A 24,076-nucleotide genomic window follows, 5' to 3' on the forward strand; every position below is an offset into this window, starting at 1 on the left:
TTTGGAGAAGGATGGGCAGGTGAGAGTAATTATTAACCTAGGTTAGTCCTGGCAAGATCACCTTAGGCTGGCTATGCCCTTTGACAGAACATTACTGCTCTTCTCAAGGTAGCCAACTAAACGATTCTCTCCCTTCTGGGATGGAAGGAATAGCCAGTGCTACGAAACCTAGGTTACACTATTACTATCACTTCTTGTGATTCCACTCACACCTCTGTAAAGAATCTTTCTGTAAATAAACCCTTCCGGAATTACATACTTTGACTATGTCATCTGTTTTCTGCTCTGACCTTAAGTGATATACCAACTTAAAGATAGAAATTTTTGGGGCACCTTGGTGGCTCAGTTGGTTAAGCATCTGACTTCAGCTCAGGTCATGATCTCACAGCTCATGAGTTTGAACCCTGTGTTGGGCTCTGTGCTGACAGCTCAGAGCCTGGAGCCTGCTTCAGATTCTGTGTCTCCCTCTCTCTCTGCTCCTCCTCCACTCTCTCTCTCTCTCTCTCTCTCTCTCTCTCTCTCAAAAATAAAGAAACATCAAAAACAATTTTTTTAAGCTAGAAATTATTATTGTTTATTTTAGACCAAAATATTTTTTCGTTTTTAATTACATTCATTAGATTATTCCTGACAGTCAAAAGGGAAGGATTGTATCTTAGTGCCTAAGAAATAAGTAATCTTCTTGGGCAAGGTATTCACAAATATTTACTAAACACCTGCAAAGTATAAATGTTACTCACATTGATTGAGTGCTTATTACATGCCAGGTACTTTGCTAAGCATTTTACTTACCTTCTTTTATTTAATCCGCTCAACAATTCTATAAAGTAGATCATTATTATCCACCTGTTACAGAAAATAAACTAAGACTCAAAAATATTAAGAGGGGCGCCTGGGTGGCGCAGTCGGTTAAGCGTCCGACTTCAGCCAGGTCACAATCTCGCGGTCCGTGAGTTCGAGCCCCGCGTCAGGCTCTGGGCTGATGGCTCAGAGCCTGGAGCCTGTTTCTGATTCTGTGTCTCCCTCTCTCTCTGCCCCTCCCCCGTTCATGCTCTGTCTCTCTCTGTCCCAAAAATAAATAAACGTTGAAAAAAAAATATTAAGAAAATAAATTCTCCCAAATAACAAAATTAGGAAATAAGAAAATCAAGATTCAAATTTAGGCAGAGAGATTCTCAGAATCCACTTATTAATCTCCACACTCTACTGTTTCCTTAACATTAAACTATACATATGAGATACACAGATAAGAAGTAAGTTGAGCCTATATGCAGGAAGCCCAAGATCTTATAGGTAGAGAAGACATGAATGTAAAAATCACTTGGAGCATTCGCAAAAGAGCTTTTGAAGGAAAAGCAGTTTATAACTCATGGTCTATATTGTATTTAATATTACGTATTATGATGTGTGTATTAGTATCATGAAGGCCCTTACTGTTTAATCAGTACAATTTTTGTATATATTTTTCTCGAATCACTGATTATTTATTTCATTATGTCATTTCAGTGAGGATTTGGCTCCACTAATAGTAAAAAAGGCTTAAAGTAACACTGGCTTAAACGAGATAAAAGTTTACTTCCCTCTTTTATAAAAACCTGTAAGTAGGAAGCACAAGAACTGGGAAATCTGGTCCACAAAATTATCAAAATCCCAGACTCCTTCCAGCTGACTGCTCCATCATTCCAAAGTCAAGGCCCTTCTCTTAGTCTTTTAAGATAGTGACCATAACATCCACACTGCAGGAGAAAGGATGGAGTAAGGGGCAGAGAGAACCTATCAGATGTCTTTAAGGAAGAGACTCCAAGCTGCTACAAGACCCATTTGCTTACACCTCATTGGCCAGATTTTAGTCACACGACCATACCTATGTTTGCGAGATATGCTGGGAAATGTGGAGTTTTAAATTATGAGTAGGCAGGGGCACCTGGGTGGCTCAGTTGGTTAAGCGTCCAACTTTGGCTCAGGTCATGAGCTCAGCCACATGTTGGGCTCTATGCTGACAGCTCAGAGCCTGGAGTCTGGAGCCTGCTTTGGATTCTGAGTCTCCCTCTCACTCTTTCTGTCCCTCCCCTGCACATGCTCTGGTTCTCTCTGTCTCTCAAAAATAAATAAACATTAAAAAATAAATTAAAAATAAATGAATTCTGAGGAGGCATATACCCAGTCAAAGATTATGGGTTCAATTAATATGGAAGAAAGGGAGAAATATCTATTGGAGAAAATCTCTAGCAATTTCTGTTATAAATTTCTCAAAGTTTCTGGTGGGATCATTTATCAGTGTGATTAAAGGTATACATTTTTTCTCAAGAAGGCAAAGTGAGGGTTTGTGGGTGGCTCAGTTAAGTATTCAGCTCTTGATTTCAGCTCAGGTCATCGTCTCCAGTTGTGAGATTAAGCCCTGAGTTTGGCTCTGTGCTAGACATGGACTCGTTCTCTCTCCCTTTTTCTCTCTCTCTTAAAAAAAAAAATGAATAATTAAAAAAAAATAGGGGCACTCGGGTGGCTCAGTTGGTTGAGCGTTCAACTCTTGGTTTCAGCTCAGGTCATAATCTCACAGTTCGTGGGGTGTGGCTCTGCACCGGGATTCTCTCTCTCTTTCCTCTCTCTCTGCCCCTCCCTCACTTGCATGCTCTCTCTCTCAAAAACTAAATAAACATCAAAATAAAGAAACAAACAAAAAAACAAAATAAAAACTAAATGAATCATCAAGAAGGCAACGCAAATACTTCTTCAGAGGAACACCAAATGCTTACTAGGAAAACAGGGTCTTATGTTTTGCTTAAGTACAGTTCAAATAGATGTAGTCTGTAAATCTAGAAAGCTCCTTTTAAGTGTTACCTGTTGAGTGTGAAGTATTTCTGAGAAATATAAAACAGATCTGCCTTTGTCACCAGCTTCATTGTTTTTGTTGCACTCTATATTCTAGTCATATGGAGCTTATTTTTTGTTTCTTGAGAGACCCATACTGCTTCCTATTTTAGGACTCTCACACAAGCTGTTCTTTTTGCCCTCTTCATCTTCCTCACCTCTACCCTTCCTTCAGATTTCTACTTACATTCATATCTGTAGGGGTGTCTTTCCCAACCTCATAGACCACTTATATACTCCATGGCATTCTTTTCCTCTGAGACACTCAGCACAATCATAATAAAATGAATAATTACATAATTATACATTTAGTATTTGTCACCCCCACTTGATGTGTACTTCATGAAGACAGAAATTGTTGCTTTGGTGTCTGGTACATTAATAGGCACTTGGGACATATGTGTTGAATGAATGAGTGAAGTAGAATAAATTTAAAATTTAGGAGTTGCATGAAATCACCTAATAATGAAATAATTTTATTTTATTTTTTTATTATTATTTTTTAAATAATGAAATAATTTTAAAATTAAAACTATATTTTAAGGATTTTTAATAATGTAAATAAGTCCTAATGATGGAGGCTTGCAGTTTAAAATTGACACTATTTGGGGCACCTGGTTGGCTCAGTCAGTTGAGCGGCTGACTTCGGCTCAGGTCATGATCTCACTCGAGAGTTCGAGCCCTCCATCGGGCTCTGTGTTGACAGCTCAGAGGCTGGAGCCTGTTTCAGTTTCTGTGTCTCCCTCTCTCTCTGCCCCTAACCCACTCACATTCTGTCTCTGTCTCTCTCAAAAATAAATAAACATTAAAAAAATTTTTTTTTTTTAAATAAAATTGACACTATTTTTGGGCACCTGGATGGCTCAATTGGCTGAGTGTCTGACCCTTGATTTTGGTTCAGGTCATGATTCCAGGACCCTGCTGAGCATGGAATCTGTTTGAGATTCTCTCTCTCCCTCTGCCCCTCCCCTATCTCTTGCACACGCATAAGTGCTCTCTCCTTTCTCTCTCTCTAAAATAAAAGATAAAATAAAATAACTAAAATAATAAAAAACAAAATAAAATAAGAAAAAGATAACAAACTAAAAATAAAGTAAAAATAAAAAGAAATAAAATAAATAAAAATAAATAAATATAAATAAAAAATACTAAAATAAAATTAAAAAATAAAAATAAAATAAATAATAAAATAAATAAATAGAATAAAAAATAGTATAAAAATAAAATAAATAAAAATAAAAATAAATAAAATAAAATAAAATACTAAAATAAAAAATAAGCAAAATAAAACATTAAAATAAAAAATTAAAATAAAATAAAATAAAATGAAAAATAAACACTAAAAGAAAAGAAATAAAATAAATTAAAAAAATAAACAAATAAAATAAAAAAATAAAACAAAATAAAAAATAAAAAAACACTATTTAGGCTATTCATAGGAAAGATGTTCATGATACATTAAGTTATTTGTTTATTATGCACATATCTATGGTTTTATAAAAAGAAAATCTAAATGTGCAAGTATATGTGGATATTAATAGGAATAAAAGAAAACCTAAACATAATGTGTTTGTGTAAAAGAGAGGGAGATTGAAGGAGAACCAGGCTATCTGGTTCATATCTCAGCTCTGCCATTTATAGACATAGGATTTGAAAACAGTACACATACTGTGTCCAATAAATGTTAGCTATCATAACATAGATATAAGAAGCGATTAAAAGTTACAGATTATACACCAGGGCGTTAGCCGTGATTATCTCTTGGGTTTTGTTTTTTAAATCTGTATTAGCATTTTTAAAAAATATTTATTTATTTTTGAGAGAGAGACAGAGTGCAAGTGGGGGAGGGCCAGAGAGAGGGGGGCGGGACATAGAATCTGAAGCAGGCTCCAGGCTCTGAGCTGTCAGCACAGAGTCCGAAGCAGGGCTCAAACCCACAAACCAGGAGATCATACCCTGAGCTGAAGTTGGACATTTAACCAACTAAGCCACCCAGGTGCCTCTGTATTAGTATTTTTTTTTAATGTACATTTTCTATTTGGAAACGAGCACTTCACAAGTTCACACAGTGGTCAAGCTCATGGGTGCTGTATCAGTAGTTCTCAGCTTAAATCACAGTTCTGCCATTTGTACCTTGCATGACTTTGAACAAGTTATTTCACTCTCTGTGTTTCTGCAGCTTCATTTGAACAACAACAGTCATAATAATTATACCCATCTCCTAGGACTATCAGAAGGAAGAGAAGAAAAAAAATATGTAAAGTGCTTGAAGAATAAGGTCTGTCACATACTTAGTGCTCAAAACTGTAGCCAATTTTATATAATAAAATAAATAAAAAGTTTTAGAAAGATTGTCCCTAATAGTTTGGCAGTTAGATTGCTTTGGAGTCTTTGATCTCTGATTTATATAAAAAGTGACTTTATTTTATGAAGTTAGAGGAAAATTAAGGCAATCCCCTTTCAGCTGAAGCCATTTGTACCCAACTCCAAAGTTGTCCAATGTTGTCTGTTTCATCATTTTACTAGCATGAATTTAAACTGCTTTTATGTAGGCCGATGTAAGTTATTCGCTGGTGTTTCAAGTTTGTATTTTGGGGAATTATAGTTTTAAATTTGCTGGCACCAAACTCTAAAGTTAATGAAAACACTTCATGACATGCCTTGCTTCACTACTCACACACCACGGTCTCTTGGTTTTCATACTGCCTCTCTCCTTGCCACTTCTGAGAGGCCCTTGCTGTCTGTCCTCCTCCACATGACCTCTAAATGTTGGAATTCCCTGGGCCAGGTTCCAGGGCCTTTTTCTTTTTTTTCTACACTCTCTCCCTGTATGCACTCAACATTCCCATGGCTTCAAATCTGCATCTAGCCTAACCTCTATTCTTCGGACACATCTGTCCAACCACCTGCCTCATTTTACGTCTCTATTATATCTCTATTTCTATCTCAGAGATATCTCAAATCCAACAAGTCTCAAATGGAATTATTCACTTCTACCCTCATCAGACTCCAAAACCTGCTCCTCTTCGAGTCTCCCCTACCTCACGAACCACACCACCTTCAAGCTAGTGGTCAAAGAATCTCCTGAGGTGTCTTTCCTCTCCCTCAACTCCCACATGAATCAATCCATCAGCAGGTTCGGTCATCATTTCTACTTCCAGTATATATCTGGACTCTTTGCCCTTCTCTCCATCTCATCTTTGCCACCCTCCATCACGCCATTGCTCCTCACAAGCACAGCCAGAGTAATCTTTTAAAAACTTATATTGTAGGGGCACCTGGATGGCTCAGTCAGTTAGGCATCTGACTTCAGCTCAGGCCATGATCTCATGGTTCTTGAGTTCAAGCCCCACATTGGGCTCTGTGCTGACAGCTAAGAGCCTGCAGCCTGCTTTGGATTCCGTGTCTCCCTCTCTTTCTCTGCCCCTCTCCCCCTCATGCTCTGTCTCTCTCTTTCTCAAAAATAGGTAAATATAAAAAAAAAATTTAAACATATATTGTATCATGTCTCTTCTTTTGCATTAGAACCCTTCAGTGACCGCCTACTGCATTTAGAATAACATCTGCGCATATGGCCTCCATCCCAATCCCATGTTATCACTACCAACACCTACAAAGCCCAACGTGATCTGGCTCTTATTCACCTCATCTCCCGCCACTCTCCTCCACACCATACTCCAGCGCATGGCAAGCTATTTCTATACCCTTTACAGTTTTAAGTTGTTCCCTTCTAGAACTGTCTCTACTCTCTTTCCCATGCATGTGGTTGGTGTCTTTTTCTGGTCTCAGCTTTGTCAATTTTTCCTGGCCCCAATAAGTGAGTCTTTTTGTTAGTCAGTGGTCCCCACTCAACTCACTGTCATCAAGATGTGTCCTCTGGGGTCACCTTTGATCCATCCTTCTTCTGCTTCGCTTAGCAAATGTTTAATAAGTCCATTTGATTGTTTATTCAAATCTGTTCTCCTTTCTGTCTCTTCCTACAGCAGAGTCCAGAAACACATTACAGGGCAGCTTTGAAGGATGGACAAGATTAGAAAGGACAGAGTCATGTTCTCAGTGTGGGCTCTACAGGAACAAAGATTAGTAGCAGAATGAGCTTGGCATTCTGTGAAAAGTACGGAGATACCAAAGCAGCTCACATTTATTTTTCTTTACTGTGAACTTACATTCACTTATTTTCAATATTAATCACTCAGGACTATGGCCCTTACCTTTTTGAGGAGTTTATTGCCCCCTTTGAATACATGATAGAAGTTATGAACTCTTTTCAGAAAAATGTACATAAATACGAAATTTTGCAAATCATTTGGGAAAGGAATTAGTCAGTCATCTACTGTTTTGGATACCCACAGTGTTATTCATTTCATTTATTCAACAAATGTTGGAGACCTACAATGGGGCGGAGAGCAGTTCTAGATGTTGGGTTTGTATACAGTGTAGAACATGATAGATACTTGTTCCTGCCTTCATGGAGCTTGCATTCTAGCATAAGAGACAGACAAACAAGGAAAAAATGATAATAGAATGTTAAATAATGATAAATGTTATAAAGACAAATAAAGGAGGGCAATGGGATAAGGGTAGATGAGGCTCTTTTAATGATGTGGTCCTCTCCGAGATGCCATGTGAACTGGACCTGTATAAAGGAAGGCAGTGGTGATGAGAAGTGGTGAGAGAAAAGCCTTACTGGCAGTGAGAGCAGAAAGTACAAAGGCCCAGGGGCTTCTCTCTGCACTAAATATAAGGCAAGGTCCAGGATTCTGCACATTTTCTTCTTCCGTAATGAATACTCAGCACAATTCTCAGAACACAGTGCTGGGGTTTCGGGTGGAAGGGCCTCCCCACTTCCCCATTTCAAACGCCAGATCCAAGCCACCGGCCGTCAGAGCTTCTCTGAAATACCTCTTCCTCCAGGAAACCTTAACTCATCCACCTAGGAGCGATCTTGAGCTCATCTATTAATTTGTATGAACCTTAAAAAAAGGTAGCGCTTGTTTCTTTCTAAGGATGTGTGCGTAAGGCACTGATTTTGTTTTTTGGGGGTGTAACGCCGCCGAAGTTTAGCCAAACTGCTAAAACTAAACGCGAGAGCCCGTTCAGTGGACCCGCGCTCGGCCCTGGGAGACTACATTTCCCATACTGCCCCGCGGGCCAGGGAGGTGCGTGAAGCGGTGTCTCCTAAGACCCGGATTGAGGTAAAATGGCGGGCTCGCGGTGAGCGTCTGTCAGGTAACTGCTGCCTTCTCCTCCTCTGGTCAGGGAGTTCCTAGAAGCTAGACAGGCTCAGAAGCTTTATGGAGAGATGTTGAGGTCCCCTACCTGTCGTTCGCGGTAGGATAAAGCTGGTATCACCAGTCGCGGTCCATCCTGCAGAAGGGTTGGCATAATGGCCGTGCGCTTGTGGGGCTTTCCTCGTGCCTGGGTGGGTCACTTGGGGACCCTTCCAGTCCAAGTCTTTTGGATCTGTCCCTGGGTCCTAGTCCCGGTGTTCCTGGTAGACTGTTTCTCAGACCGCGGGTCCTCCGAGGCTTCCCGCAGCTTTTGTTTCGGGGTTGAAGTATGGGCCAAGGAATTGACTACCTGAATTTCTCGCCCTGGAGTGAGTAATCTGGCTTCCCGCTGGGGGTGCTTGTCCCGGATTGAGGGGACCTGATGTTCCTCCAGATATTTTGTTCCTTGGTTTGTGGTCAGAAAACATGGCATTGCTTTCCATCCATGCCACCTATAAAGCAGGGGTAGAAGTGGACAAGTAAATCCTTTGACCTCCCTGAGCCTCGGTTCTCAATGTATAAAATGGAGATGCCTACTTCACAGACTTGTGATAGAACATATATCGTATAGAGAAACGTGAACTGCAAAAACCACAGTGTATGAACTCAGGGAAAGTAGACACATGTACTCACCGTGCAAGGAAATCGCCCTGCATAGGTTAGCCCAGCGTATAAGACTGTGCGGCCTATGTCCCCATTCCATTTTATCACTGTTGGGGGAAGGGAACCAACAGTTATCGAGGCCATTTAAAAACAAGGGATGTAGCAATGGTTAGAAGTCATTTACTTACAAAAGCCATGGAGGTTGTGGTGGTTTTCCCCGTTTTACCTTCGAAGAAACAAAGGGCCCAAAGTTTCCCAGTTTATGAGTGACTGATAATAAAGTTCTTGTAAGCAAATCATTTAAATTGTGTACTTTAGTTTCCTCATGAATGGAAATAAAGATACCTCCCGTGATTAATAGAATAAAATGGCAGTGAAAGCACATTGTTAAGTTAAAAACCTTGTACATGTATAAGAGGGTGAAATTTTAGTTGGGACTTCGGAGAGTTTATATGTGTTCCCCTAAATCAGTATTTACTAGGCCAAAGATAGGACTTGTTTAAATTTAATCAGAAACAATCCTACTTCAAATGATGTAGTAAGATCTTGCGTATGGCACCTGAGAGGCTGTACACAGACACATTAATATTATGAGGGAGGATGTTTTGTGTAGCAAGTGTGAGTGTTTCTTTTTTTTTTTTTTTTTGAGACAAAACTTTCTATTATTATTATTATTATTATTATTATTATTATTATTTTTGTAATTTACATCCAAGTTAGCACATGGTACGCCAATGACTTTAGGAGTAGATTCCTTAATGTCCCTTACCCATTCAGCCCATCCCCTCTCCCACAACCCTTCCAGTAACCCTCTGTTTGTTCTCCATATTTAAGAGTCTCTTATGTTTTGTCCCCCTCCCTGTTTTTATATTATTTTTGCTTCCCTTCAGTTCATCTGTTTTGTCTCTTAAAGTCCTCGTATGAGTGAAGTCATATGATATTTGTCTTTCTCTGACTAATTTTGCTTAGCGTAATACCCCCTAGTTTCATCCACATTGTTGCAAATGGCAAGATTTCATTCTTTGTGATTGCCGAGTAATACTCCATTGTATATATATACCACATCTTCTTTATCCGTTCATCCATCGATGGACATTTGGGCTCTTTCCATACTTTGGCTATTGTTGATAGTGCTGCTATAAACATGGGGGTGCATGTGCCCCTTCAAAATAGCATACCTGCATTCCTTGGATAAATACCTAGTAGTGCAGTTGCTGGGTCATAGCATAGTTCTATTTTTAATTTTTTGAGGAAGCTCCATACTGTTTTCGAGTGGCTGTACCAGTTTGCATCCCCACCAGCAGTGCAAAAGAGATCCTCTTTCTCCGCATCCTCACCAACATCTGTTGTTTCCTGAGTGATTAATTTTAATCATTCTGACAGGTATGAGGTATCTCCTTGTGGTTTTGATTTGTATTTCCCTGATGATGAGTGATGTTGAGCATTTTTTCATGTGTCGGTTGGCCATCTGGATGTCTTCTTTGGAGAAGTGTCTATTCATGTCTTTTGCCCATTTCTTCACTGGATTATTAGTTTTTTGGGTGTTGAGTTTGGTAAGTTCTCTATAGATTTTGGATACTAACCCTTTATCTGATACGTCGTTTGCATATATCTTTTCCCGTTCGGTCTGTTGCCTTTAAGTTTTGCTGATTGTTTCCTTCGCTGTGCAGAAGCTTTTTATTTTAATGAGGTCCCAATAGTTCATTTTTGCTTTGGTTTCCTTTGCCTCCAGAGATGTGTTGAGTAAGAAGTTGCTGCGGCCGAGGTCAAAGAGGTTTTTGCCTGCTTTCTCCTCGAGGATTTTAATGGCTTCCTGTCTTACGTTTAAGTCTTTCATCCATTTTGAATTTATTTTTGTGTATGATGTAAGAAAGTGGTCCAGGTTCATTTTTCTGCATGTCGCCGTCCAGTTTTCCCAGCACCATTTGCTGAAGAGACTGTCTTTATTCCATTGGATATTCTTTCCTGCTTTGTCAAAGATTAGTTGATCATACGTTTCTGGGTCCACTTCTGGGTTCTATATTCTGTTCCATTGATCTGAGTGTCTGTTTTTGTGCCAGTGAGTGACTGTTTCTAAGAGGAGTTATGCATTTGCTGAATGCTCACTAAATGGAAAGAACTATAGTAAGTGCCAAGAAGTTTGCATGTAAGAAAAATAGTAATGGACATAGTTCTAAGGCTTTAGGTCTTATATTCTGGTGTTGATCTTTGTCCTATATCACAGGGAAATTTAAAGTTGTTTAAAAGTTTTTCTTGTGACTGTAGTTCTAGGTAGTGGTTCCTATCTTGTTCTTATAGTGTTCAATATATTGTACCACTTTAATTTACCATAGGTAGCACTAATTTTTCTTTATCTCTTACGCAGGGATGAAAATAGGTATGCCTGGAAGCAGATTTTAAAAGCAGTTTCTCCAGGTCATCTTTCACACCACCGGATAAGCATCTTGAGTCACCATGGTATTAGCAGCAGTAAAACGGGTGATATCAAACAGAACTATCTGGAAACATTTATTTCCGATTCAAAGTGAGATTTTTTTTTTTAATGTTTAAAAAGAGTTTTAAAATTTTTCAAATATTATAGAAATCCTTGTTCACTGTAGAAAATTTAGTGTCTAGTTATTAATAAAAAAATGTTTATTGTATATGCTCTTAATAGCAGGAATGTTTGCAATAATGGAAAAGGGGAGAAAGTCTAAATGTCTATCAAAAGGGGATGGATAAATTATGGCATATCTTTACTATGAATATCATACAGCTGTTACCAACATGAAAAGATCTCTAAATAGCAGGGGTAAAAGTAGGTCACAGAACGGTATCTATTGTATGACCCCATTTATGCATTTTAAAGAAGATCTACCATATATGTGTGTATATGTATGTATAAATACAGAGTAAAAGATGTGGACCAAAGAGATTATCTGTGTAGACCACTACTGGAATTTAGCTGAGGGCAAGTGAGGGATTGACAAAGAGGAACTTTCTCTGGTCTGAATCACTTATGTTTACTATGTTTTCACACATTACTTTTTTACTAGTTCTTAAAATTAACAAATAAAGGGCAAATTTACAATTCCATCTTATAAAAATCATTGCTAATATTTTGGATTTCAGTTTGTGTTTTCTATGTACTAAGCCATTTAAAAATATATTTACGTATAATATAAAAATGTTTTATGTATTATAATACATAAAATATTTATAATTTATGGGGGCACCTTTCTGACTCATTGGGTAGAACTTGTGACTCTCAGTCTTGGGGTCATGAGTTCAGGCCTCATGTTGGGCATGGAGCTTACTTTTACAATTTTATAATTTATATAATATATAATTTGTACCTTTTTTTTCTAAAGACATGTGGGTAGTCTAATATTTTCTTCAGAGCCTATTAATACATGTTTGATAGTCAAAATATTGACCCATATAAATAAGTAGACTATTAAAATCTTATTTCCCAACTGGTCTTGCTTTCGCTCTCCCTTCCTTCTGTCTGTGAACTCTCTTCTTCCATTTCTAGAACAAACATGGTTATACTGTTATAATAGGTTTGCATTTTCATCTTTAGCTATGCTAGCCAAATTTTTTTTACACATCTCTGGCTGACCTTAATCTCTTCCTTCATGTTTCCTATTGATTGCAATTTGTAATTGAACAGTGGTTTATTGAGTTAGGGGGAAAGAGTTGAAGACTAGGGTAAAAACTGAGTAAAAGTATAATTAACCAAGTAAATGAAGGAGGAGATTGCTAAGAGACTTTAGATATAAACTAAAATCAGAATGAGTACAAAACAAAACTATAGTTTGCTCTTGATTACTTAGGAGCATTTTAGTTGTTGAGAATTGGGAGAGACCTCTGCTGTTTACCCTCCCCTTTGCCTTGACCAGAACCCAGCCTGAAGGCTGATGGGAAATCAGACCTAATCCATTTTTCCGTGGTCTATGTGCTGAAAGAGAGCCCTCGCTGAGGTTAGTGTGAAAACCAGTTAATATGCCCCTCGATAAGTGAAAATTTTCCATATATACTTTATCCACTGGATTATAAATTTGTAATATCTAATTTATTTTGGTTTCCTCGGTACCTCTCATACATGATAGATGATAAGTGGTTGAACTGATTTGAATGGATTGGAGTTGTCAAAATGTGTAGTTAACTAAGAATTAATTTGCATTACCCCAGTAAATGAATCCATTTCACTCAGTCATCCTAGTATTTAGTGAATACCTCACTTCTTGCATTCTGAAGCCTCTTATTCTACACAAGTTCTATTATTACTATTATTGAAGGTAAAGTATTACTATTATTGATATTTTATATGAAAAGGAAGAACATTAAGATTAGAGGCAAAGCAAAACCATGATTAAGGGAGAAAGTTCAGTGAATAGAAATAAAAAGGCCTCCCCATATGCCAGAAGGAACTTTTAAAACCTTTAAAAATATGTAGTCAAAATGGGAATGTAGAATATTTTAGTTTTGTTAAGTGTACTAAGTCATTTGATCTTTACAACTTTGAATTTTACAACTTTGAATAATGTTAGGTATTTAATAAAGGTGAAGGAAGTTGAGTTCTCTGACCTCTCTGAAACCTAATCAAGTTTGTATATCTGATAGATGAGAGCCGTAATCAAAACTTAGGTCTTCCCATCTTGTTTAGCCTGATACACTTTCTCCTGTACCTTCTTTCCTGTACTAACTTAAAATATTGAGTATTTGAAAGTTAGGCAAGACTATTAGTTCTTATAGATCTTAGCAGAAAGCAATTGAACATATGTATACATAACAAGAATAGCTTGTAAGTTATGGAGAGCTGACTCTCTGAAATTCTTTTTAGTGCATTGAGTTGATTGATGTTAACTTTGGCATTAATTCTAGTTACATGTTAAAAACCTCTGATATTTACCATATCTAGAGTTTTTCTCTTGACAAAGTGTCAAATTAGTTTTTTAAATTATGTACTAATTAAGAAGTTAACATTTAGAGGCAGTTTGGGGATCACTTTTTTATTAGTAGTCACTATAGGGGACAGAGTAATGATCAAAATTTGGTTCCTGGCCTTAAAGAACTTATTTATGCTTGTAGGTGAAATAGACATCTATGAAAATAAGAAATACCTGGAATATGAGGTAGAAGGCAATGTATGTCATGAGGGCACAAACAAATGTCTGCACAAGTGTAGGGTAGAAATTTAACAAGTGTTTCTTGTTCACCTGAAATACCATTGTCTTGAGTTTCCCCTTTGCCTATTTTGTTTTTTTTAGTTTTAAATTTTTTAATGTTTATTCTTGAGAGAGAGAGTGTGTGAGCAGGGGAGGGGCAGAGAAGGAGACAGAATCGGAAGCAGGCTCCGGGCTCCGGGCTGTCAGCACAGAGCCCGATGCGAGGCTCAAACACAGGGCTCGAACGCCCGACTTGAACGCGGGGCTCGAACTCACAAGCCGAGAGATCATGACCTGAGCTGAAGTCGGATGCTTAACTGACTGAGCCACCCAGGCGCCTCGTCCCTTCCTGCCTGTTTTAAAAACACTTAAGTCTGTCTGTCCTGCCTCTGCCACCCAACCCTATTTGTTTCACTGAACGTATATATCACCTAGCTCGTTTATATTCGGAGAAGACAGACTTCTTTTAAAATTAATTCATAGATGATTAGGAAGACCCCCAACAGTGTCAGAGAAGAAAATAGTGTAAGTGGTTTTTATGTTGTCCTCTGATTTGTCTTTTTGAATGCTTCTCTATATTAGCACAGATAATTGAAAATCAAATCTTTTGAGAGATGAGGTTAAATTTCTAATTCTTTGTATTTTATTATTTTACATCAATAGAATTTTGGCATTGACATTTTGCTGAGCAGTCTTTTATGATAAAAGAGTTTTGCTAAGGTACTTTTTATGCTTTGGAGTAAGAATTTATATTTAGATCTATAAGTATATGCAGTCTTTGGGGAAAGAAGTATACAAAGATGGAAAATACACCTTTTTTACACATCTTTTGTACGTATAAATAACTGACGCAGAAAAAAACAAGAAGGACCTCACAGAAGTTATAGTAATGTCATATGAAACGTAGGTTGTGGGACATGCAAAATAGACCACTCTTTTCTCTGTGTTGGGGGTTGTGGGGCAGGGAGAGGAAAAAAGATTTCATGAAAGAGTAACATTTGACTTTGAAGGATGAGTGGTATTTGAACAAAGTGGGGATTTCACTCCATACTGAAGATCCAGAGGCGGGGTTGAAAGAAGTTGATCTTGGCTTTAACCAACATACACAGTAGTTCACCCTTATCCCTGAAAGATACATTCCAAGTGTCCCAGGGTTGCTTGACACTGTGGATAGTACTGAATACTACATTTTTGCCTATACATACGTGCCTGTGATAAAGTTAAACTTCCTAGTTAGGCACAGTAAGAGAGATTAATAACCATAATTAATAATAGAATAATTTTAATATTATACTGTAATAAAAATTATGTGAATGTGATCTCTCAAAATAGCTTATTGTATTGTACTCACCTTTCTTTTTGTGATGACGTGAGATAAAATGTGTATGTGCTAAGATGAAGCAAGGTGGATGACATTAGCATTGTCCTGTAGCTTTAGGCTACTGTTGACCTGACACTATGTCAGAAGGAGGATCATCTGCTTCTGGACCGAGGTTGACCTTGGGTAACTGAAACCGCAGAAAGCAAAAACACGGATAAGGTGGAGGTGGCAGGAGGGAGGACTACTGTGTTCAGAACTGTTTTTAAGTTTACTGAGCTACATTTACATTTTTTCTTTATATTTAAAAACATCATTTCTCTGAACATACTTAACAAACTTAAAGTAGTTATGGCTTTTGAATTTGTAGGCTTTCTAAAAAAGGGAAAATATTCTATGAAATGTGAGCTTTTTGATTAAGAAAAGTTAATTTTGAACAATTTATCTTATATTTCATCGCTAACACTCCCCCTTTGTGAACTGTGCACTTGGTCTCACAAAAGCTTTTATTTATTTATTTTTTTTACAGACGTTTTTTAGACCAGCTAAATACTTCATGTTCTTTCTTACCTCTGTCCTTAGTACTTATAACTCTCTGCAAAGATCATTGTACTCAACCCGTACCAACTCCTGCTTATTCCTCCATCCTTTAGAGCACTGTAGACATCATCTCTACTGGAAGGGCATTCTTAAACCTGCACAGTCCTATTTTGTAACCTGTCCGGGTGCCCCTCTCGTGGTGCTTACCCATCCTAACAGGCTTATCGTTTATATTGGAATTGTTTGTTTATATTGGAATTATCTCTCACCAGACTTGTACCCTTTTTGAAAGCAGGGACTAGATCTTGTTGTTGAATCCTTGGTCTCTAGTACAGCCCTGTTTCCTGTAAATGCAGTAAGTGTTGGCTGAATGAGTGAAACTAGCTTTACATTTATGTGAGAACGTATGCTGAAATTAACTAAATCCATTTTTTTGCAGACGGAGCTTTATATTGTGTTTGTCATAAATCTACGTATTCGCCTCTTCCAGATGACTATAATTGGTATGTATTTAAATTCAATTGAAAAAATAACAGTCTGTTTGTTGTATCTGAAATGATTTAATTTTATTTCTCCTTTTGGTATTTTCTGCTTTCTTTTCTGATTATTCTTTCTTTAATTTTGTATTTAAAAATTATTTCAGTGGTCTTATTTACCCAGTATCTGGGCTCATAAATATTTTAAATAGAAATCATTATCATTGTGTTTCAGTGAATACTTAATTTGTTGTAAGACATGTTGTTAGAAATGCTGTCTTTTATCCCAAAGCCTTCCTTAGCTTTATAGAAAAGTTAATTAGTTTTTATAGTTTTTTTCTCTTGGGGTTCATAGCTGTTAGCTTAAGCGATTATTTATCTTTTGTTTGATGAAGAATAATCCTAAATTACAAATAATTTAATGCAGTCACAATTTATTTGGTATTTATTTAATTCTTGTCACTATGTTAAGAACTAGGAATAACGTGAATAAGATGTTGGCTTTTTTTCTCTGTAGGAGAGTCTGATGTACAGAAACCGCAACATATCTTCTTAAGCTATGTTTTTATTGCAGATTTTGGTAAAAATGTATTTTCTGCCCTCTTGACACTAGTTTTAGTTTTAAGTGTATATTTAGTAAGTACTAAGATAGTGATGAGATTAGAGTAGGTAATAGGTAATACTTTCTGAACCTGAAAAGATTCAGTCTTACAGGTGTTTTGTATTATGTAAAACTCCATTCTTCATCCAAAATCATTGGGTAGATGCAATGTTCGTTATAGCTGTGTTACGTTATTCCATCTTAAAATCGTGGTGAAACAACTTGATACCCTATGCTGTGTTAGCTAAAAGACGTTGTAGTGTCTAATTGCCACTCTGGTTCAAATCTGCTTGGTATTGAAGTCCTAGAAACTTATATTTATAGATGTGTAGAAAACATATAAGATTAATGAAAGCTGAAAGTTGTTCTCTTTGGAATGTATATGGATCTAAGTATAATAGTAGTTGCTGTGGTCTTTGACAAACCAGCGTGGTCAGTTGGTACCTGAATGAGATCCAGCCACAGCACTCCTGGAAAAAATATTTGGAGGAGTATTGCCCAAAATGTGTTTTTCTAGGAATATTAATGGAGGGAAGTGATACTATTCAGTAATTATGAAATTTATTTGACCTCAGAACTCTTTATGGGAGGCTTCTTACAGTTGCACTGTTCCACCAAAGGCACTTAGAGAAATGCTAATCTAGAAAAAGTGCTCAGCTATAGACCTTATGATTGGAAATTCAGGTGATCCTTTGCCTGGAAGATTATTTACTTTGTTGATCTTTAATAATTCAACCAAGTAATGTACGTCTTACAGCTTTTTGAAGGTAGTTTTTAGATAAGGGGAAAAAGTTCTAATAATAGTGATGAGTAAACATGAAAATCTCTTCCAAAGATTTGGATATTTGGATAGTCTACAAATAAATAATCTGAAGAATAATTTAGATACGATAGTGGGTAACGCATTAAGGGTTTGTTGTGGTAGTTAAGCTGACATATTTCGTGGGATGGTCAAGTTGTCCTCTATGATTTGGGTACCAGGTGCCATAGCATCATTCTTCAGGGGTTTAGGATTAATTACTTTTATCTCTAAGAAAATCATTCTGCCTTGAATACAGTATAACTCTTTCTAAAACATTTTTTTTTTTTTTAGCAAAGTAGAGCTTGCTTTGACATCTGATGGCAGGACAATAGTATGCTACCACCCTTCTGTGGACATTCCATATGAACATACAAAAGTATGTATGAGAAAATCTCTTGTAATTTTTAATTTGCTGTTAGAAGTATTCACACTTCCTTACAGTATCCAAAGAGAATAGAACTGTTTGATTTCCTTTATATGGTGTAGATCTTTTTGTTTTTTTAATTTTACCATTTCAATTTTTCTCATTTCTTTCCCATGTTCTTTCTTTAAAAGCTTTTTTCTCTACACAAAGTGAACCATTTAAATGCAATCATAGCATCAATTTTCTGGTCTAAAATCTGGTAGATTTTTGCATAGTATAAATTTACAAAACACGTTGTCCCATACTACTTTATATTGTCATAAGTCATGAAGCACTATATTTTAGAATGCTGTTTTATACCTTTTATATTGAATAGGATCTGATAATCCTTTTAATGTTTGGTGAATTTCCTTTTTTTTTTTTTTCCAGTTAGCTTTTTCTAATGGGACAACATGGACATGTATTTCAAGGACTAGTTTTTTTTCCATATTTCTTCAAAAGCCACACACTAGGTAGAGGAGGTTTTTTGTTTTCAATACAATTTATTAAAAAAAATTGTTTTTAATGTTTATTTTTTTTGAGAGAGAGAGATCGAGCGTGAGCAGGCGAGGGGCAGAGAAAGAGAGAGACAGAATCTGGAGCAAGTTCCAGGCTCTGAGCTGTTAGCACAGAGCCAGATGCGAGGCTCCAGCTTCCCAACAGCAAGGTCATGACTTGAGCTAAAGTCTGATGTTTAACTGACTGAGCCACCCTGGTGCCCCTCAATACAATTTATTTTAGCTTGACCCAAGTCTTTTTGTTAATTTATCTTTATTTGAAATGCTTTCTCCTATGTCTCTAAGCCTTCTTTTACCATATTTGATAATGTTTGGTGTACTTTTTGAGGAGAAAATAACTAGATAATTCAAATCATGATGTGATGCATCTAGTTGTGCCTGTTTTTAAAAATCATCATTAGGGCTAGAATACTGGTTGATTTGACAAAATAGATTGTTATTTTGCTAGTTTTTATTCCCTTTTTAACCTCACCATTTTGTCTGCCTGCTTTATACTGCTTTGTATTCTAGCCAGACATCATAGGCGATAATCCAGTACCTCTTTTGTTTCATTTCTTGGGGCAATGTGTAGAAGATAGGTGTAAGTCACTGACTTTTATCTTGTAAACGCTCCAGCACATGCTATTTTGTTCCCTCCCTCATTGTTATTTTGAATTATATTTCTGGTTATGTGCTTTATCTCTGTTTTAGCAGTTCTACCAAGACCATGACTGCAAAGTCATTTCTCAACCTCAGACTCTCATCCATATACGGCTTTTTACATCCCTGAATCTGACACTTTTCCTTTCTTTCCTAACTCTCAAACTTTCCACTGTACTTTTAGAACTTACCATCATCATTAAAATCTCTCATGATGTTAACTTCATCCAGAATTTTGCCTTCACCTCTGGCTCTACCAGAGACCTGGCTGTACCTGGGGTCATTGCTTTGCCAACAGTTTTTTTTTTTTTTTCTTTTTTTTTTTCAGTGATTGATGTTTTCTTCCCTATTCCCTTTTACTACTGGACCTCCAGGGGAAGTAGAAGTCCCTGTAGCTCCTTGTTGTCATATCCAGACCATTTTCCCTCCTAACAATTTCTAGCTTTGTAGTTTGTGTCATTAAACTGTAGCATGTACTCCCTTTTTTGTTGCTGTTATCTTCTGTCTTTCAGTTCACTTCTCCTCCCCCCATCCCTTCACTCTTCCTTGAAGATTTTAGATATACTGTCACACCCTCCAATACTGTTTCTGTTCTAATTCTTTGTTATTTCAGTATCTATATAGATAATCTAATATCCTGGCCTCTGTCTTGTCTTTTTCCCAACATCATCAGCCCCACTCCCATGGCTGCACTCTAGAGATGTTCTAATCACAAATGCCTCCTCCTCCTCCTTCTTGCCAATTTAGATTTCAAGAATTCCCCCAGTCCCAGCTCCAAGAATTCTTCATCCCCTCATCGAGACCTACATCCGTTGATTGAACCCCTTTATCACAGCTGCCACACACCTCACACATCCTCACTTCTCTTACCTGGTGTAGATTCTGTGGTCCATCCTTGCAGTCACTCCTTGCATACATGTCCAGCTCCCCGCCTCCTTTTTTTCTGTTGCAGTCTCTGTGTGGTAGCAGTTGTTTCCCCTCCTGCATCCTCAATATTCCTCTCTCATCTAGAAGATCACTCCTATCAGTTTACATGTAATCACTTCACTGCTAACCACACTGCTCCCCTGCTGTTACTCAAGTATATTAGGCTCCTACCTCTGGGCCATTGTAGTTCCTGCTTCCTCTACCTGGAATGCTTCCCCACTAGAAACCTCATAGTTTATTTCCTTTCCTTATTTGTTAACTAGTGAGCAACTTTTGCATTTAAAGTAGTACCCCTGCCCCTGGACTCCTGTTGTCTTTTCTCAATAGCTTTTATCATTTTTGGCACAATAGATATTTTCTTGTTTGTCTCCCACCACCAAAATGTAAGCTCCAGGAGGATAGGGCTCTGTGTGTTTTGTTCTCTGCTATACCCTTAGCATCTGGAATAGCACTCATATTTGGTAGGTGTATAATATTTGTTGATTAAATGAATACATTTGTTTCTCCCTCTTCATGCTTATGGGTTTCTTGTTTTAAGGCTAAGAGACATTCATATAGGGAAACATGGAATTTTTTTGTTTCTCAAGTGATAAATTATAGATTGGGCTGCATAGTAAGAAACATTCTTGAAAACGTGTTACTGTTAGAATACAGTGTGTTCTTTTTGAATCTAGATTTACAAATCTTATGCAGGTACTACATGATAGTAAATAAATATCTTCAAACATGACTTCAATTTTAGTATTGATTTTTTTTCTTTTCTCAAGGAGGTAGGGCTGCAACTCCAGCAGGCCCTTTCATTCTTTAGGCCCTGGAAAGCATACTGCATGCAAAGATCCTAGTCATGTGTAGATATGCCTACTGAGACCGGCTTTAAGAAAGTTAAGTTGATTTGCATCTTTGGTGTTCTGGTAATTTATTTGAATCCAAAACATGTTGATTGTTTTCCATAGATCTAAGTAAAGAGATCCTTTTTTCTTCTTTTGCTGAGTATATACTTTATTAAAAGTACTAATATTCTAAAAATGTTTTTCTAGAATTTAGGATTGATTTCTAAATTTCTAAAGTTTAGGAAAATAAAGATATAATTCCAAGGGTAAAAAAATAAAGACTTGGAAAAATAAAGTAAAATGTAAGTACTAGACGGTTCTTTTTAGTGGCTGATTTAGTGGCAAATTTCAAAAGTCAAATTTTGAAAATCCTTAAGAGAAACAAGGGAAATTCAGGATGATAGTTCTGAATAGTTTTCAAAGTTGACATTCAGTTTTATTTTAGTTTTTCTTTTTTACTGAAACATTCACATATCCTTTCTTTGGTTAAGGAGATCAGATACTACCTAAAAATCAATTCTGAGTCAGCCAGAGGCTCTTGGTATAGACTCGAAGAATCCATTAATTCCAATGTCTTTTATCTATGTGCCTGGTAAAGAAGTGTTTTTAATCATACAAAGCAGAGAGAATTTGTGATATGTTAGAATTGAGCCTGCTTGGGAATAGGAAGAAAGACCGTGAACATTCATTAACACTTGAAAACAACTTAACTTCTGATAATACTAAAAACATTTAATCTTTAGCATCAAGTATAGTAACCTAAAAGAGAGAAAATTATTATAGGCTCTAATCCTGTGTTTGCTAGATCCCTGAGGGTCTGATAGTAGCTTGCAAAGATACTAATATTTTACTTTACATACAGGTGATGATCTTTTAAAATTACTTTAAATGTCCAAGGAGAGCTTTTTCTTTAAATTATAAATTTAAATTTTTCTGTTTGAGGCCTTAAATCTTAGTAGCTACCTACCATTATTGAACTCTTAAGAGTACAAGGGACAGGGCCGTCTGGGTGGCTCATTTGGTTGAGCGTCTGACTTCGGCTCAGGTCATGATCTCATGGTTCATGAGTTTGAGCCCTGCCTTGGGCTCTCTGCTGTTAGTGCAGAGCCCACTTAGGATCCACTGTCCCCCTCTCTCTCTGTCCCTCCCCTGCTCATGTGTGTGCTCTCTCTCTTTCACTCTCAAAAATAAATAAACATTAAAAAAAAAAAAGAGGACGAGGGACAGCTAAGCATATTATATATGATTATTTCATTTAATCCTCATTAAGCCCTTATTGGGTAGGTATTATTTCTCTGGTTTTACATAAATAGAAATTAAGACCTTAAGTAACTTGTTCAAGGTCAGGAGCTAGTAAGTGGCAGAATTAGAGACCAAAGCTCAAGTCCTTAACTTCTTTTATTATTCTACTTCCTTATTTTCTCCTACACTATGTAAGTGATTCCTTATTTCTGCTTACCTCAAATTGTTACTGGTAAATCTAATTTGAAGACCTTTCATAATCTGGTTTCTCAAGATCCATTTTTAAAGCTTATCCCTATTGTATGTTCTTACCTACTTTCCTTTACTCATAATATTTGTTATACCTTGTAGAATATATTCTGCACTCTGACAAAGTTCTGACTTTGGCTCCTATTCTACTTCTCACTAATAGCTTTGTTACTTTGCATTTCTGTAGTACTAAGTCAGTTGTGTCACCTTCATGCCCGTACATACTGCTTTTTAAAGAAGTCTTATTTTGTCATGTGCATATACCAAATATAAGTATATGCTGTAACATTTAACAATGGTAGAATGTTGTAGTTGACATTAATAGTGTATGAATGTGAGGACTCTTACGTTTGAATTGTTTCCTTTTTGGTTGTAAATTCAGATTTTCATTGTATTGTAATATATATGGTATCTGTAAAGCAAGGCAATGTTCCCACCTTCTGTTACATACAGTGTCATTTAATATTTAAAATATACATGACTTCACTTTCCAAAACAGTGACTTTTTTTTTTTTTTTTTTTTTTTTTTTTTTTTTGAGAGAGAGAGAGTACACTTACAGGTTGGGGAGTGCAGACCAAGAGGGACAGAGACTCCCAAGCAGGCTGCACACCTAGCACAGAGCCTGATGCGATTCAGGGCTCAATCTCACGACCGCGAGATCATGATGTGAGCTGAAGTCAAGAGTTGGACACTTAACTGACTGAGTCATCCGGGTGCCCCCAAGACAGTGATTCTTTAAGGCTTTAATGAGCTAGTGTTACTGATGGGAATATGTCATATCACTCATAATGTGTTGTAGAGGAGATGAGATTTTAGTAATTGATGTCTTTGGGCAAAAAATTTCTCAAGTTACCATAAAGCATCATTTGATGACATTTCAGTCACGTAAATGAAAACATTGAAATTTTTAAAATTTCCTTTGGATATAAGAAATACCATTTCAGTGAAATGTTTTTCACCGTGGGGCACCTGGGTGGCTCAGTCAGTTAAGTGTACAACTTCAGCTCAGGTCATGATCTTGCAGTTTATGAGTTTGAGCCCTGTGTCAGGCTCTGTGCCGATAGCTCAGAGCCTGGAGCCTGCTTCAGATTCTGTGTCTCCCTCTCTCTCTGACCCTCCCCTGCTCGCACTCTGTCTCTCTATCTCTATCAAAAATAAATGAACATTAAAAAAAATTTTTTTTAATGTTTTTCATTGTATTTCACTTTAATGATAAGCAAGGTTAGAGACTATAAACTTTTTTTTTAATGTTTATTTATATTTGAGAGAGACAGAGCATGAGTAGGGGAGGGGCAGAGTGAGAGACACATAGAAACTGAAGCAGGCTCTGAGATGTCAGCACAGATCTCAACGTGGGGCTCAAACTCACATACAGTGACATCATGACCTGAGCTGAAGCCAGATGCTTAACCGACTAAGCCACCCAGGTGCCCGAGACTGTAAACTTTTAAGTTAAAAAATAATGGGTACAATTTATAGTTTTAGGAATAGAAATTAAAATAATAAGTACTTTATTACTGGGGGGAAAATAACATTAAATAAAGAAATTTATTATTGGAAAAGAAACCCAAAACTTGATTGGAGAGGAAAAGTATTTCTGATTCTGCAACTAAAGCAGAATTCTGTTCTGAAAACTTAT

The 24,076-nt window shown here is 37.0% G+C and overlaps 1 protein-coding gene across 3 annotated transcripts in view; it reads left to right on the forward strand.

The window, feature by feature from the left end:
* The first annotated feature begins 7,968 nt into the window (after window positions 1-7,968).
* The window catches only part of MRPL42 (mitochondrial ribosomal protein L42), a 33,543-nt gene continuing 17,435 nt past the window's right edge, over window positions 7,969-24,076 (forward strand). For 2 of the 3 annotated variants that reach the window (XM_045462996.1, XM_045462998.1), the window contains exons 1-4: window positions 8,027-8,097; window positions 11,107-11,265; window positions 16,189-16,252; window positions 17,920-18,004. In XM_045462996.1, coding sequence (XP_045318952.1) covers window positions 11,196-11,265; window positions 16,189-16,252; window positions 17,920-18,004 — 219 coding nt within the window. In that variant the 5' untranslated portion in view covers window positions 8,027-8,097; window positions 11,107-11,195. Of the gene's footprint in view, window positions 8,098-11,106; window positions 11,266-16,188; window positions 16,253-17,919; window positions 18,005-24,076 lie in introns of all 3 variants that reach the window. The other variant, XM_045462997.1, reaches the window with a different exon arrangement.

Source organism: Leopardus geoffroyi, chromosome B4 (genome assembly GCF_018350155.1).
Source record: "Leopardus geoffroyi isolate Oge1 chromosome B4, O.geoffroyi_Oge1_pat1.0, whole genome shotgun sequence".
In the NCBI taxonomy this organism is placed as follows: Eukaryota; Metazoa; Chordata; class Mammalia; order Carnivora; family Felidae; genus Leopardus; species Leopardus geoffroyi.